Source organism: Manduca sexta, chromosome 23 (genome assembly GCF_014839805.1).
Source record: "Manduca sexta isolate Smith_Timp_Sample1 chromosome 23, JHU_Msex_v1.0, whole genome shotgun sequence".
NCBI lineage: Eukaryota > Metazoa > Arthropoda > Insecta > Lepidoptera > Sphingidae > Manduca > Manduca sexta.
This window is the reverse complement of record NC_051137.1, coordinates 6,446,586-6,462,373: the sequence shown is the minus strand read 5'-3', so window position 1 is coordinate 6,462,373 and position 15,788 is coordinate 6,446,586. Positions and strand designations below refer to the sequence as shown.

At 36.6% G+C, this 15,788-nt stretch overlaps 1 protein-coding gene across 3 annotated transcripts in view; it reads right to left on the bottom strand.

Annotated features, from left to right (window-relative positions):
- Positions 1-15,788, bottom strand: part of LOC115451286 — a 115,057-nt gene that overhangs the window by 24,601 nt on the left and 74,668 nt on the right. For all 3 annotated transcript variants that reach the window (XM_037441973.1, XM_037441975.1, XM_037441974.1), the window contains 7 exons: positions 8,886-9,101; positions 7,547-7,675; positions 6,958-7,057; positions 5,877-6,572; positions 4,039-5,606; positions 3,372-3,514; positions 2,487-2,687 (listed from right to left, as the gene is read on the bottom strand). In XM_037441973.1, coding sequence (XP_037297870.1) covers positions 2,487-2,687; positions 3,372-3,514; positions 4,039-5,606; positions 5,877-6,572; positions 6,958-7,057; positions 7,547-7,675; positions 8,886-9,101 — 3,053 coding nt within the window. The remainder of the gene's footprint in view (positions 1-2,486; positions 2,688-3,371; positions 3,515-4,038; positions 5,607-5,876; positions 6,573-6,957; positions 7,058-7,546; positions 7,676-8,885; positions 9,102-15,788) is intronic.

The window sequence follows — 15,788 nt, the reverse complement described above, 5'->3', positions numbered from 1 at the left end:
GATCTCGATCTCTACCAGACAACGAACGATGACGAAGATCTTCCTGTTAAATTTTCTGGTATCAGGATCCTTCTAAATAACCTCTTTGATACTATCTACGGGAGGATACATAATTCAATAACTAGAATTTTTGGTTCATGATTTGGAGTAGTTTATGATTAGGCCGCTTCGGTAGCCAACGGCTTGGCATTGCTTCTGGCATTGCTTTAGTCCATGAGCCGCAGATGCTGCTTAACATCAGGTGGACGGCTCGCTCGTTTGCCTACTAAGGCAATAAAAAAAAAAAGAAAAAAAATGCCAACATAATGCGGAGTGTATAATGTGTAGTGTGAATAACTTTACAGGTTGTTGGTAGCTACATATAAAGTTGCAAATGTTAAATGAACGGTATTAACAGGTATTAAAACATAGGTTTTCATATATCAACATACGTCACTTAACAGCGTTCTACTGAATGGCAAAGAATGATACTTTTAACAAAACAGCATTAAAATCAATCTGAAACCACATGGACGTATATTTAAAACCAGCTGTTATCTAGCCTCTATCTTAAACAAATTACACAATGAAGACTTGCTCTAACTGCAACGACATAAACGACTTAAAATAATTTTATACTTAAGCCTATTGCACTAATTTTAACGATAGGGGTATTAATAAATAAATATTATAGTATTGTGAAATGCATTTAGAGGAGTGTAATACTCCATTATCCATGAAAACTTAAACGGCTGTGCTTTTTTATAGCAACTTGATCAAATATGTCAGGAAGTGCCGATAAAAACTAATGCGTTATAATCACTGAAACTTCCAGGCAAAACATCGAAAGGTCAAAAACCTTTACATTTTGTTTCAAACTAATCAACTGTTATCGGTTGTGAGTGCATACGTCAAAAGCTTAAAACTTATCTATTGCCTTATTATCTGCCATGATTCATCCCACACAAATATCCTGTTGGTGATATGACATTATCTGTTTATTGTTTAGTATCCTACGCGAAAGGAATGCTCTTAGAAACGTTTTCGTGTCTGTTAGTGTATTCTAGACATATACAGTCTTACTTATAAACTTGTTTTAGCGTTAAGAACTGGTTAAGAATTGCTTAAATAGCTGTCAATAATATCCCCGGTTCCTAGTTTAAACTTTATTAAGAGGCCAGTTGGCGGGTTCTGACTTACAGCTGATCGTGTAAATTTGTGTTTTAACTAAGCATACTTAGATAGATATGCGATTTTTTTATAAGTAAGACTGATTATAGATTATTTCAAATAAATAAAAAAATATAATATGTAAGTATTTGTTTTCGACACTACAAACAGCCACTTCAATTTTGTTTATATTAAGTTCGAACATACTTATGTAGATTACCGCTATAAGATTCATATTTGCTACCACTACCTTGGTACTGCTTGTTAAGTTCAAGGCTAAAATACCCTGCGTGAATTCGACTCATGTTGCCACTTTCGTTATTTCTGCAGTGCGACACAGTAATTTGGGGATATTGTAGTATTCCCATTTCATAGACATAACTGGTTATTGAAACTTTTACGAATCACCACCCATCTCATGTTGACGAGCACAGCACTCTGCCGCACTTTACTTTGTTTTGTAATTCTAAGTGGAGGGTTACGTTGCTATTTTTAATGGGCAGGCGTGGCTCCTATCATCAGTCAAGCGATCGGTTAGTCTCGTCTTTCCATTCTAAAATATAATTGACATAAATGATAATAAAAAGATTGAGGAATAAACTGTTACAGAACTATATCATTATACCATATTAACCAGCGACATAACAGGCGTCATTAACCATCAGCTGTAATATCAAACTCTATATTTATTTTACAACAAAAAAAATAGTATTAATATTTCCTTGTCTTTCGTGTTGTGCCCAAAGGCGAGTATTAGTTTAGAAGAAATTTCGTAGTACAGACAATTTTGTCTACATCATGCAAGGATCGACTCTAACTGTCCTATACTACCGTATTACAGTGTTTCAGAAAACTGAGATAATGGGACCGTTTACTCTTGCGTTTCTTAAAGTATCACGTCTAATATCACGTCTAAGGATGAAAATATTTCGTCGAGTTGTATGAGCATTGTAGGGGATGGATGTGCTTATGTTTTAGTTTTTTTTATTTATTAGTGCCTAGTGTTTTTTTTTAAATAAATATGGATAGTATGCTACGATAATTATTAAGTGAGTATTGCTCCTGACTTAAAGTCAAAGTAACAGATCATTTGTGTGTTCAAAGAGGCCCTTTGTTCAAATTGGTAGAGAACCAGTTGCAATTTTCTGAATTGTCACTGTTAATTACTTAGTTGAAATCTTGTGTGAAGTAGTTAATGAAATGTCAAAATGGTACCTGAACAATTGCTGCAAAGTGAGCACTGCTAACATGACTAATCAAGCAACCTTGGACGTGTCCTTACTGGTCCGAAATACATAGGTAAAGAAAATATTACGAAGAAGATATAAACTGCTCACCTATTGACTGTATAGAGTTGATGGTATTATTCCTGGGCGGGCCCGTGGAGTTCCTAGGCGGCGTGCGGGGGACGTCACAGCCGCGCGCGAACACCGGCGTCTCCGGGAGGCTCGCTGAAGTCTGCAGCGGCCCGCGCCCCGAGAGCGCCTCGCGACTCTGCCTCTGCAGTGTTCGCCGCCGGGCGCCGCTCGCGCCAATGTCTGGAAGAACACATCAATTATAGCCTTTAGTTACGCAACTGCAAGTTCAGTCATGATGATAAGTCAAGGAGCAATAATATTTCCAGTTAAGAAGGCAAATATTTGCTTGGGATTTTCCAGCCGTTTCATATTAGTATCTGAAAGAGCCATCTTCTTTTGACAATTAGGAAGCAAATACTCTCTGGACACTGTTTGCAGTTTGTACAAATGTGTAATGGTACATAAACCGGTATAGATTTAACTAGATGGTGTGTTTAGCTTGGATAAGGTCAGTAATTTTATTATTGACTAAGCATGTTGTTTAGTGCATTTCGTGGAGCCACTAATGTGCTTCTTTTGTAGCCGTAATTCACTCTTGTGGAAATTTCTAATGGAAATCTACATGTAATTTGACAAGCATCGAGGCACTAGCTAATTGTTGTTAATTACACATAATAATCAATTATTTTAGTTACGTTTTTTTTTTTTTTTTTTTTTTTTTTTTTTTTTTTTTTTTTTTTTTGGTTTTCATATGAATTTAACTTATTTTAATAAGATTTTGCTTATTTTCATGTGTGTAACAAAACTGTATTTTTTTTTATTTACCAATTTGAAATTCAAGGATGAATTCTATCGACCATTAAATACTTTATACGATTTCAAACAGATTCATTTCAAAAAGTGTTTATACCACAATTGCCCTACCTGTTGGCAGTGTTCTTCTGTCTGTTGATCCGTTCTTGAAGTTACTATTTCTTCTATTCTTGTTGTAACTCGTCTCCATTGACCGCGTTTTGAGGCTGTTTGTGGTATCCCGATGTGGCGGCACAGCTGGAGGTTCTGACGGTCTATCGAATTCAAAGTATAGATAAGTATATTATAAATAACAATATGTATAATTACATTATAATTATGCGTAATTTTGACCCACGCTAAGAGTCGTTTGGGCATACTATAAGATTGAAACCAACATAACCATTCCACTGACCCTCTGAGTGGTGGTAGCGATAACGCGTTTTTTCCCCGCGTAAAAAAAAAAAAAAAAAATACTATAAGATTAAATTAATTTCGCGGGCACTACGAGACAAATATTTGCTGATCACACAAACTTTTGCTCTCGGATTGCACTCGTGGCCACTCCGATTTCACTCTCGCTTGACTGCTACGATGCGTCACGATAGCTTTCATAAAATAGATTCTTATTTGATTTACGCCGAAACTCAACCATTGTCATATATTATATGTAAGCTATATATTTATTCTATTGAATATATTTTTAGATTTTTGTTAAAAGAGCTAATGGAGTGGTTAATATCCCTAGTTTTATGTTTATTTTTTTATTTTACTTCTGTATTAAATAATGCATCAATACCTTCGTTTGGAGTCTAAAGTTGGTGTTGGTAATGTATCAGCTTTCTTTATGTGACGTTTCTCTGTAGGTTGCATTATTTCCGTGTATTCATCTTCCACTTCTTCCACAGGAGAGGGCGGTAGAGGAGGGAACTTTGGTGACTCTGGGGTTTGTGGTAAAGGGCCCATTTCATGGCCCAATATCGGTGAGGGCGGCAATGGAGGGTGCCTGTAGGAATGTTCGACTATTTGTACATTTAAGGGGAAGTCTCCGCTACTGGACACTGCAGAATCTGAAGAGGAAGGCTGCCTCATCAGACCTACAGGAACGTCTTTTGCGCTCGTCGATTTGTGCATGCTATTAGATCTTCTTGTGCGATCTCGTCTGTCTATAGACCGCTGATTCTGTATTTCATTGTGACTCGATGACTTCTGAATGTCGTGTCTCTTTTGCCTTTCTCTAGAACTATAACGGTAATTGTTTTCTAATAATTCATTTGACACTTCATCACAGTACTCGTCCTTATGAATATTCCAGTCTTTAGGTATATACGGGGTAAAATGTTTTTGGTCCCGACCTTGACTTAGTATAGCACTAATATTGTTCTCAATTTTGCGGAGTGGCGACGTATCGCCACTGGATCCTGGCTCCCCGCTCTCTTGGTCTTCTTCTTCTTCTACGGTGGTGATTAGAGCTTGTCGACTAGCACTGTTGGCTTCTCCATCTGCCCCGAGACTTGGCAGCGAAACTACCCTTACCATGTTGGGAGGTATCGTTGTTAATTCGTTTACCGTTTCGTTGCATTCTGTCGGAGGTGTTTCTTCCACTTTACCCTCCTTTATCAACGATTGAATATTGTCGAAAGTAGAAGAATACTTTTTGAAGTCCGCAAATCTGTTCTGTGGAGATAGTTTATTTTGTACTACATTACTCTTTGTTGAGTGCATACTTTTTTCGCTGGGAGTTTTTCGGCTTTTAGGACTGTGTCCAAAATACTCTGGCGCGATATATCTGTCTTGCCCACTATTGAGATCTAAACTGAGTCTTGACTTTGGTGAGGTCATTTCTTTGCTTAGTCGGGAATTTGGAGTGCAGAGATCTATGCTATATCTTGAATGTGGCGTGTTAAGCTCCCGACTCAAACGTGAGTTGAGATCGACGCTGTATCGTGATTGCGGTAGACTAAGATCTGAACTTGGCCTTGAGTTATAAGAGCCCACAGATCCGGAACCGCTGATGGATATGCTTGACCCATCCATGGATTTGTCTGTATCCATACTTCTATTTATGCTATGGTTTTGTAGCAAATTGGTGGTGTTCGATGTTTTATTGGTCGCGTTCTTATTAAAACTAGGTAACTGTTTTCTCGTTTTGCCTTTTCTTATAACATATGTGCCGGTAGCCAAGTCCTGCATTCGTCGGCTGTCAGGTTCTCCGTCGGAGGTTGGAGACGCGAGCTGATCGCATTGTGCAAGGGGCGGCGGCGGGGGCCAATACTCATCGCCCCAGTCGTCATCAACTCGGTTTGGTATTGAACTTGTACTGGAATGCGATTGATCACCTGACTTTCTTCTTCGTCTGCCAATAACCTGAAATAGATTTACGTTCAAACTTAAAGTCGTAGATACGTATTGTAAAATCGGAATTTATTATTTTATTTTAATACATTGTAAAACGAAACTAGGTGGCGTGCGTATAAGTAGGTAAAAACTACAAATAATTATATATAGCACATAAAACTTTAGAACAAAAAAGAACTCACAGACCATTATATCAGTACCAACAATTAAATTATATTCGTATTTCTGTGGGCTGAAAATCACAAATGAATGGTGTATCTGTAAAATACAAATACCTACCTTTGTGCTTCCAGGAGTGAGTAGAGGATCGTCACCATCAAGTGACACTTCCCAAGCAATGGAATTGCGTTTCGATGGTGTGGTAGCTGCAGGTGGCGGTGGGGGGAGCGACCCTTCTAGGGAGTCGTCTGAAAAGTGCTCTTCCTCGTTGCTCTTGCTCGAGCTTCTCCTTTTGCTGCTACTCACTACATCCTCCGATGATCCTCTACACACTTCTCTATGCCTCTCCATAGAACCAGCGAGAGTTCGCGGAGGAATCCTCCCTTTTGGTGATAATATCTCTCCATCAGATCTGCTGTCGCGTTTCACGTTAGCCTTTTTGTCCGAAATTTTGGTGTTCGATGGTGAAACCTTTTGTACATTGTATGTAGGGGAATGAGACTGCCTGTTGTATTGAATGTTTGGCCCCGGGTAAATAGTCACCGGGTGTTCATTGTATGGCTTATCCGCAAATTCGCTCGAGAAGCCCATGAAAGGGAATAATGGCGGATTTTCGAGACTAGGCGATTTCTTCTGGGGGGTTGGCGCATTACGCCGAGGTGGCAACCAAGCGGGGGCCACGTCTCCCTGCAGGGGACGAGCGCCGTGCTGCAGGGACGCGAATCTGTGGGGCGTCACCGGCGGTTGTTGCAGTTGAAAGCCATTAGTTTCGTTATCCTTCTCCCACCCATATGGGCGCTGGTGTCTTGTTTTTGGCTGAAATATGTAAAAAATAACAGATTAATACTTATTAAAAAAATTCAATTGTAAAAATAATTTTCAGTTTTTAATACAAACTCTAGGATATAAAACGACTGCTTTTTTCTTGTTACCTCTGGATGACTTTAATGTTAAATTCAAGAAAAATCTCAACAAGCGGGTCTATGGGCCTATCTCAATTTTCGGTACTTAGTACAGTTACGTTAACTTGTCTAAGACTTGTTCAGTGTACTCAATATTATATGGAGAACGGATCACGTGTCCCGACAAACTATTCCACAGCTTATACTGTAGCAAAGTAAGAACTTTCAAACTTTTTGCTGCTATCCGGGACGGAAGAGTCCGCGAACTTGACTTACTGCAGCCAATAAGCAATACTTACAAAAGTTGTTTGTGTAGCAGTTGTGATCCCATTGATACTAAGTATTGAATCCAATTTTTCTTCCGGGTCACGTTGTTCGACAGATTTAGCTGGAGATACTCTGTAATAAGGACATTATAGAAATTGTGTAATTAATTGTTAACAAACGTGTCACGTGTTTATATTTCTTAATTGTATTTATATTGTGATAGGTACTGAATTATATTATAATATTATATAAACCATGGAAGAGGTACTAATTATTAAAAGTTGCATAAATAGTCTAGAAATGCTTAAGCATCCATACATTTTCAATATCTTCAGAGGGATAACCCTCTGATGATGATAACATTATGGCCATAATACACGCCATTGAAAAGAATATATATAAAAATGTTATCATAATAGTTTACCAATCAATTCGGAACATACATAATTGTTTAAACTATATAGGTGCATAATTTATATCACTTCAATCTTTTAAGCCAGCTGATGTTAGTTACTATAGTCATCCCTTTTTTACTTTTTATTAATCAATAGCTGTGAAACTGGTCTCGATAATCTTCAATACGGCTAAATTGATGGGAATAGAATAATTAATGATATTTACTTTGGTAGTAAAGTAGATATGATGCGCTGAGCCTCCTCGGGTGGCGGGGGCGACTGCGGCGACGGCGGGTCCGGGGGCGATGGCTCTTCGCGTTCCTCCGTCGGACGGAAACCCAACGCGAACTTAGCTCTGCAACCAGAAATAACAGACTTTATCATAACACTATTTTAAAAGATAGTATACATCTTACGCTACGCTGTGTAGGGTAATTTAATCTATTTTATATATATGTATACATAAATAGGTATTTCATGGCATAGCATAATATTTTTCCCCTTTTTCAAGGAGTAGGCAGACGTGTAAGACGCCGCAATTCCGAGCAATATACCAGTACTCAATAGAAAAAGCCAAAACCGTTTTCCCCAGCCAGAGATTTCTGCGCATTCATAACGCGTACACTGCTGAGGCACAGAATAGTTTTTGGTCAGGATATAATATCATAGATGCAGATAATATAACTTTATAATATTATATTAGACATTCATAATACTGCGCCAGCATACGACTTCGTAAACGGCTGCCTCGTGCCACAACGAATGTATCATTCGGGCCATTTACCGGTATATTCAATAAGGATAGAGCTCCTGTTAATAGGATATCAACTCAATCGTTAGCACGCAAGAACCGATAAACACTTGCGTGATTAGAAATATAAATATCAAATCGTTCTCGGACCAACAGTGAACATTACCCAGCATTGATTCTAAGAGCCTGTTTAGAAGTTCATAAGTAAATTTTATTTAATAATTATCTTATTAAACAGCCAATGATGATAGTAATTTTAATCCCCGGCGCAAAAAGCGCGGTGTTATAAGATTGAGTTGTGTATCTGTGTGTCTGTGGATCTATATGTCTGTAACAACGATGCTAAATGCTGAACAGGTCATAAATTATAGCTATAAACAATTAATTAATTGACCAAGTAGTTTATTAGCTGTAATTTATGACCTGTTCAGGCGTTTGAACATCATGAGCTTATTTTGTGCTTTCATTCAAGTCCGATTGATTTGAAATTTGTGTACTGTTACTGTGGTAGTATTTTCAGGATTGGTCCATCAATGACATTAGCTTGAGCTAGTGATATAGCATAAAGTGGTCTGCGGATTAGTTAAATCCTTAGCAACTAACAGCAGATATAGAGTATTTGGGCTCGTGTTTGTTTATGTGACAGCCAACTAGATTCAAGTTGTATCTCAATATTAGCCAATCACAACGGCCCTATGTCTACGCACTGCGAAGGCTGCCGTCCGTCAGCACTGAGAAACAGACTTGTTATCACAGCAAAGATAGAGCTTAGATAAATCACGTCTATGAATAAGGGGGTGAGTGTTTATCGTACCTCCTCCCGTTCATGCTCATGTATCCATCGTCTTCTGAGGTATGGCCGGCGAGTGGCGAATCGTCGTCGGTGGCGGGGGTTGCCGGCGTGGCGGGGGTGGCCGGGGTGGCGGGCGTGACCGGTGCAGGCGGTTCCAGCGATCGTGGCTCTCCCTCGTCGTACTCGCTCAGCACCTGGTCCAGCAGCTCCAAAGACCGTTGCACGTCATCGCACCCGCTGAAATATACAAATAAATGTTTGAACTTTATTATTAGATAATATAGATACGTGTACACATTTCGAATAAAACGAGTTTTGAAGTTGAGAATAATTTTAGTTGTCAATAAGTTTAATTAGTGCCTACAGCGTTGAGTATCACTCAAATCTGGCATTTGTTAGAGCTTAAAATCCTAAAGTAATGCTAAAATACTGCAATAAAAATGTAACACAACTCAATTTGCTATCCAGATATTTCCGTGGTGGTTTTCTACTTGGGTTGTCATACTAAATAACTCAGTGTAACAAGTAGCGAACGAGGTCGCACCAACCAATTCCCCGAGATAATGGTAAATTGAACTCATTTCCTTCACGAGCACCACTCGACCCGCCTTTGAAACACTTCCCTAACAGCACTATTAGAACCAAATTAGAGGATAACGATATGGTGCCAGTTGCCCCTCATATGTCCTTTAACGGTACAATGAATTTAAATTAAATTTTACTTTCATATTTATACAAATGTGTACTTTGGACTTTGTCTCGTACTTATAATGTAGGTATCTATGTAATATGCCTACACAAAACATATTGATAGATCCTAGAACGAACGTGATCGCTGTTATCCAAAGAAACTTTGTACCATTCTACATTGTATCTCGTAAAGGTCAGTAATAGGTTATGAAAGTAAGGATTTTGTGCTGGAAATATTAAGTGTAACTATTGTCATAAGAGAAAACATTATTTTTATATACTTATCCGAAATAGGTGAACCCGGTAACCATGTCGCTTTCTATTAATGAACCGATTTAAAAAAAAAACCTTTCATTAATAGAAAGCGACATTGTGCATTGATTTGAGGGAGTAATAAAATTTCATATTATATTTTAGGGTCATGTCATGTGTTCTATATTTATTATTTATGACTGATATTTCGATCATCAGATAAAAGTTATTTACAGGAAAAAAACATTCAATTGACAAATTACAGGTGATAGTAGTATTGATAATGTTATTTAATTGTCTTACTTTTATATTCAGCAAGGTTATAACTTTTGTAATGGTTAATACTAATTAACGATTGAAAAATCTGCCATTAAGTAATGAAATTAAACATGATTATCGCTGTATTGTTTCAGTTTAAAGCGGGGTCTATACCTATAACTTCAATTAATTCATTCAACGTATGGCAAGAATTGGGGTACCACGGGTCACTCATGGCGGTGGTGGTATTTAAAATAGGTTTTTATATTTTTAAAGCAGCGTTCTATGCATCACAAAGTGCTCCTAGTGGAAAGCACAAAGCAACCCTTATGAAAGATGAGCGCTCTTGCAACATCTCTCGATAAGCTCTCCACGAGAGTTCGTGGGCTTTTAGTGCTTAGTAACGTCTCGCAAAACGGAAACCAGAATAGTTCATTGATTCTTAATATATTTTATGTAGAAAGTGGTCTTTAATGTTTTATTGATTGATTGGGACTTAAGATTGAAATGAAAAGAATATGAGGTATAATAATATTTTAATTGATGCAGATTATAAATAGTAGATTTATCTTTTAACCATGCCAAGGTTAAAGTTTACTTCACTGAGACATAAAAATCTCATTGCCAGTTCAACACCAATAAAAATTCTTATAGAACGTCACTTATTTATATGTTTCGTAAAAAAGGATGTTTTCAGGATTCAGTGAGATATGTACGAAGTTGTCTCTTCGAGGAATCTCTGTTCCCGATCGAGAGCTTCATTAGTGTTCACCTCGCTAATGATCTCGGCTGCATGGTCGTCGGTCGATATGAAGAACCACAGTCAAGTGGACTTTCTTTGGAAACATCAAATTCAAATAAGTAAAATTCGAAAAAAGTACGGGAACGACGTTGAAAATGCCATTTTATTTGCAAATTCGTGTTCTGAATTTAGTTCGCCATTTAAGTCGGAAGTTCACTGGAAACACTCAAGTTCACCGCGTGAAGAGTGCCACAAGGATTTGTAGTTATGTATATTTACTGTCAATACAATATCGCTTCCGTATGCGACTCGTACGACGGACGCAGAAGCTTATTTGCTTATGCTCGGAAAACTAGAGTTGCGTCTCGTTTGTAGTTATGTATCGCGTATTGCATTGTATCGCGTTGCCTGCCACAAAGCAGAGCACTCAGCATGAGTGCCGCGGCGGGCGCGTGCCTGCCTTTGTTTTATTTCACTTACACTCCTTCGCTTTTGAAACTTTTAAGGGGATCTTCAAATTGCGTTTCTAAACGGAGTTTGCTCTGATTAGGTAGTCTGTGAGGGAAATTCTTTGTCAGAATTTTTATGGCCACATTACGGAACGAATAGCCTATTATGTCTGTATGTGCGTGTAAGTTGACTCGTGACAGTCTATCGAGCGTGTAGATTATTTTGGCAGGGTTTGTTATTATCAGTAGGCCTACCAAGAATGATACAACGCGGCAGCTACTATTTATGCGGAAATAAGTGCAGCGAGGCGGAAGTGCAAAGCAACCCTGGCGTGCATCCCCGCAACCCCGCGCCCTCGGGCGTCGACCCCACATACGTACGCGCCACCTTGTTGCTTTGCCATACACCATAACAATTGAGCAGTAACGTCTTTTAAATGTAACTCCACTTGATGGGTACTCCAACATCGATCGAATACATATAATTCATGATGACGAATAATATTTTGAAAAAAGGCGTCCGAAACTTTGTGTAGTAAGTACTAAATATATATAAAGGAATTCCTCTATGGTCGGCTGTGCAAAATTTAAATACTTGAAGATCAGAGTAAATACCATCTAGTTCTCAACTGTACAAAACTTGGCCAATTAGTTGGCTTTAACTTCGGTTAGTGTATTCCGCTTTGATTTGAAGATGTAAGATAACGACATAGTGAAGCTATTGGTTTTATTATATACAAAATATATTTTGTTGCGAATGCTCTTTTATTTTTTTATCGTTAAAAGGAGATTACCACTATTAGCTAGCAAGGAAAACTTGTGTAATAGTGAATAAAGATTTATTTTTATCTATCTATACTATTATCGCGCGTGGCTTCCACCACGTAAAGTAATTTTCCGGGATAATGTTCCGCTATATATTTTCTCGGAAAAAGAAGTAGCCTATGACCTTCCCAAGGTCTCATACTATCTCCATACCAAATTTCATTGAAATCCGATGGGTAGTTTTTGATTTTATCGCGTTCAGACAACAGACATGTGCACAGGGGGACTTTGTTTTATAATACATATTTTAAATTTTTTAAGAGCAATAATTCCGCTATCCTTGATTGTTGCATAACTTTAACATTTTCATAAAAACAAAAAGAATTCTTGGGTTTTATATTATTGTATAGAACTACAGATATTCTTTTGTTATTTGCTGCCTTAAGTTACCCTATTGGATCACTTAAGACACATATTATGCTTAAAGATACCAAATCTCAAGTTTAACTTTCAATGCAATCCAATTTATTTTGTCCAATTTAATTTCTAATAGAGTAGGTAACTTCTGACAACGACCAAAAAATCAGTGTTGCCAAATCTTTTTGAATTATATCGATATGGCGGAGAATCGTGGTTATGATACCAGCAGAACCTACACAAATTTCCTCTATGCAGATTTGTTCCAAGTTAACCCCTAGTCTGAAGTTACCCCTTTGACAGTAAAATAGATACATTCGATCAGTTACTTTTTGTTTGTGAGAGAAACTCGCAGTGGGTCTTGACTGGAATACTTCACCTGATTTCTAAATCTAGTAAGAATATAAGAATAAGCGAAAAACAGTAAAAAAAACGTACCATTCAATTTCGAAGAGATAAGATATGTACATTTAATATCTTTTCTCTTAAAAAAATCACTTCATGAAAATAATAACTTAATTTGAAATGGTATGGTAAGTTTTAGAGTAGGATTGCTTTAAACTGGATTTTGATAAGAATCGGGCCATGTTAGGTTAATAAAATAAATGGAACTTAATTACATAAAAAAATGTATTAGTTTATTTTTCTTGATGTACCTAATATAAGCTTACCTATAAATTTTCAATGGAACATAATTTATACTTGCGCTACGCTAAGCATTTTGGAAAAAGGAAAAATATACAATATAATATGAGCTTCATATTTTATTGTTTATATTTAATATTTAAATTGGTTTATTCATCTTTTATGACTTCGTAAAGTAACATAATACTAATGTTACGTATAATATAACAAAAGATACGGAATGATTTATATTTTGGGGTCTTATCGTCTAATAGATAATATGTTCATTATAACACCCCATTTGGCTTAATATCCTATCTATTTTGCCACATAGATAGTTCCGTTTGTATTATATTAAATAAATTGATATCGTTTCGTAAACCGCTTTACGTGACCAAAATGTAAGAAGAAGTCTTACACGACAATATACGTTGAAGTGTTTGGCCAAAATGTGGCACCGATAGTTAAACCGCAAATTATTAATTTTAACAATTTCTTATCGAATGTTGATATATGTAATTATAATATGCGGGTATGGTACCGTTTAGGGCATGAACTCCATAATGTACATTTAGGCATTGAAGTTATTTAAAAAAGTATGTTATTCGTTGAAACCTACTACATAATAATTTTTTTTACGAAATAAAAAATATTGAAGTATCAATGTAGATTTTTCTAACGCCTGCCATAACTATAGCAACAAGTTATTATTTATAATAAGTATAATAAGATAGTCAGAAATCGTGTGATAAGTTTGATACTACATCTTACTTTAATAATTTATACTTATTTGATATATCTATTGTAGAAAATCTCCTCACTGATTATTTGTTATCTTCTAAAACTAAACAACATTATGAACTTAGAAGAGAAATGTAAAGAGAGGAAATTGGAATATGATAAAGGAACACATCCAGCGCTAATGATGTAGCTGCGCAAAAGTTTTTACCCGTATCAGTCCTTTCATCAAACTCACTTCCATTAATTTTCCTTGCTCGAGTACGCATGAAAATAATTCTGTTATTTCGAAATGAAACACATGTCCGCATTTCGCACCAATCTGGAATGGTCTCTGTCTAATACTGCGTAGTGCGTACACTACTTGAGATAACTTCATCCATATATCACTATACCCTTTCAATACATTTCACAAGAACTTCAATACAGCGATAAAGAATGAAAAGAAATGTATATCCTAGAACTATGTCGTGCTTGTAAAACTTTGTAAGATTTATTTGGTTGTGTGCGTGAAAGTAAAGATTTAGGTTTTTATTTTATTATACAATATAGATTTATTAATATTCTTATTATAATTGTGTAAGCATAGCGTCACTTATTACTGTATTAGATAGTTACGTACGTACCAAAACTTACCCACAAAACAAATATATTTTGTGAATCTTAACAATTTTAGAATTTACCAACACAAGCAAATGCAAGCAATGATCAATATTAAGCATGCATTCAATTACGTGTAGTTACATATTTATGGTAACAATAATATTAGACCGATGATGAGGGATATCCTAATCTGCTACGACGACATGTTAAAAGGAAGCTCGGAGGGCACGCCAATAAGCATGGCGTTTTGTACCAACACCCCCTCGAGCAGTGCTTGGAAGCGATTCCTTTCTTATGTTCGGGGGGTAAGGTTGACATTCCAAATAAGCTTCTGCTATTATCGACTGCACCGACTTGAAGTAATTTTGTGAGTCAATATTGAACTTTTCAACTTCTTGGAGCGATGTGTTCCGCTATAATAAAATTGAATGTAGCCACTTACTGTTTCGTATCTGTACTCCAGACTCTATTTGCCGTTGTAATTTATATATCAATCTAAGTCCGCAGTGTGATTCATTATGTTCAAAAGACGATTAATTTTCACGACATACATGCAAACAATTGAACTGTATAATATAGATGTATTGTCCAGTTATTGCATACGTCTGAATATAGAGTTTGTAGGTGCACGCGTCCTGGTTGCAGTGTTAATTAAGCAATTTACTTGATCACGTCACTTGCCTCAAACTGCTCGACGTGCCGGTACGGAATCCTCCTTAAGGCGTTAAGACGAAGAAGATGACTCTTGATACAGTTTCCTACAACTTTATCATGTAATATACCACAACTTAAACCACATTACAATAATTAATTCTATAAATATGTAATGTAATATGTTTTATTCATTACAGTTTTATTGTTAATGCCTACGTGTGATATTTTAAATTCTAAGGAAATTTATAACAAGGCTCGTACCTACATATTAAGTCTTGCTTTTTTATTAAAACATCGTCAAATTCACAACATAGTAGTTTTCGTAACCTCTGTCAGTACGTCGACAGTTTTAAATTTCGCAATGAAATACAATAATAATAATATACAAATTCAAAATAAACATAAAATATTTATAGAACATAATAAAATTAATCTTATATTAAGTAAATGCCCATATTTCTTTGTAAATGGAAGAGCCACGTTGTATTTACTTGTGTGTCAAATTCTTTAATAGTTCGAGACGACGATGTAACTTAGCAGGTTTATTGTTGTATTTTGTTTAGCCCATTAGATTTCCATAATATCAAAAATCCTGGTTCATCCATTCCGTATTCCTATTTTCCCAAATTGGTAATTACTGCACGCGTGATTTACCTAAAAAGCATTCACGGGCAGCGGTGAATACGTACCTTCCAGGTTGGTAATTTGCTGGTCATATATTATAAAAACCCT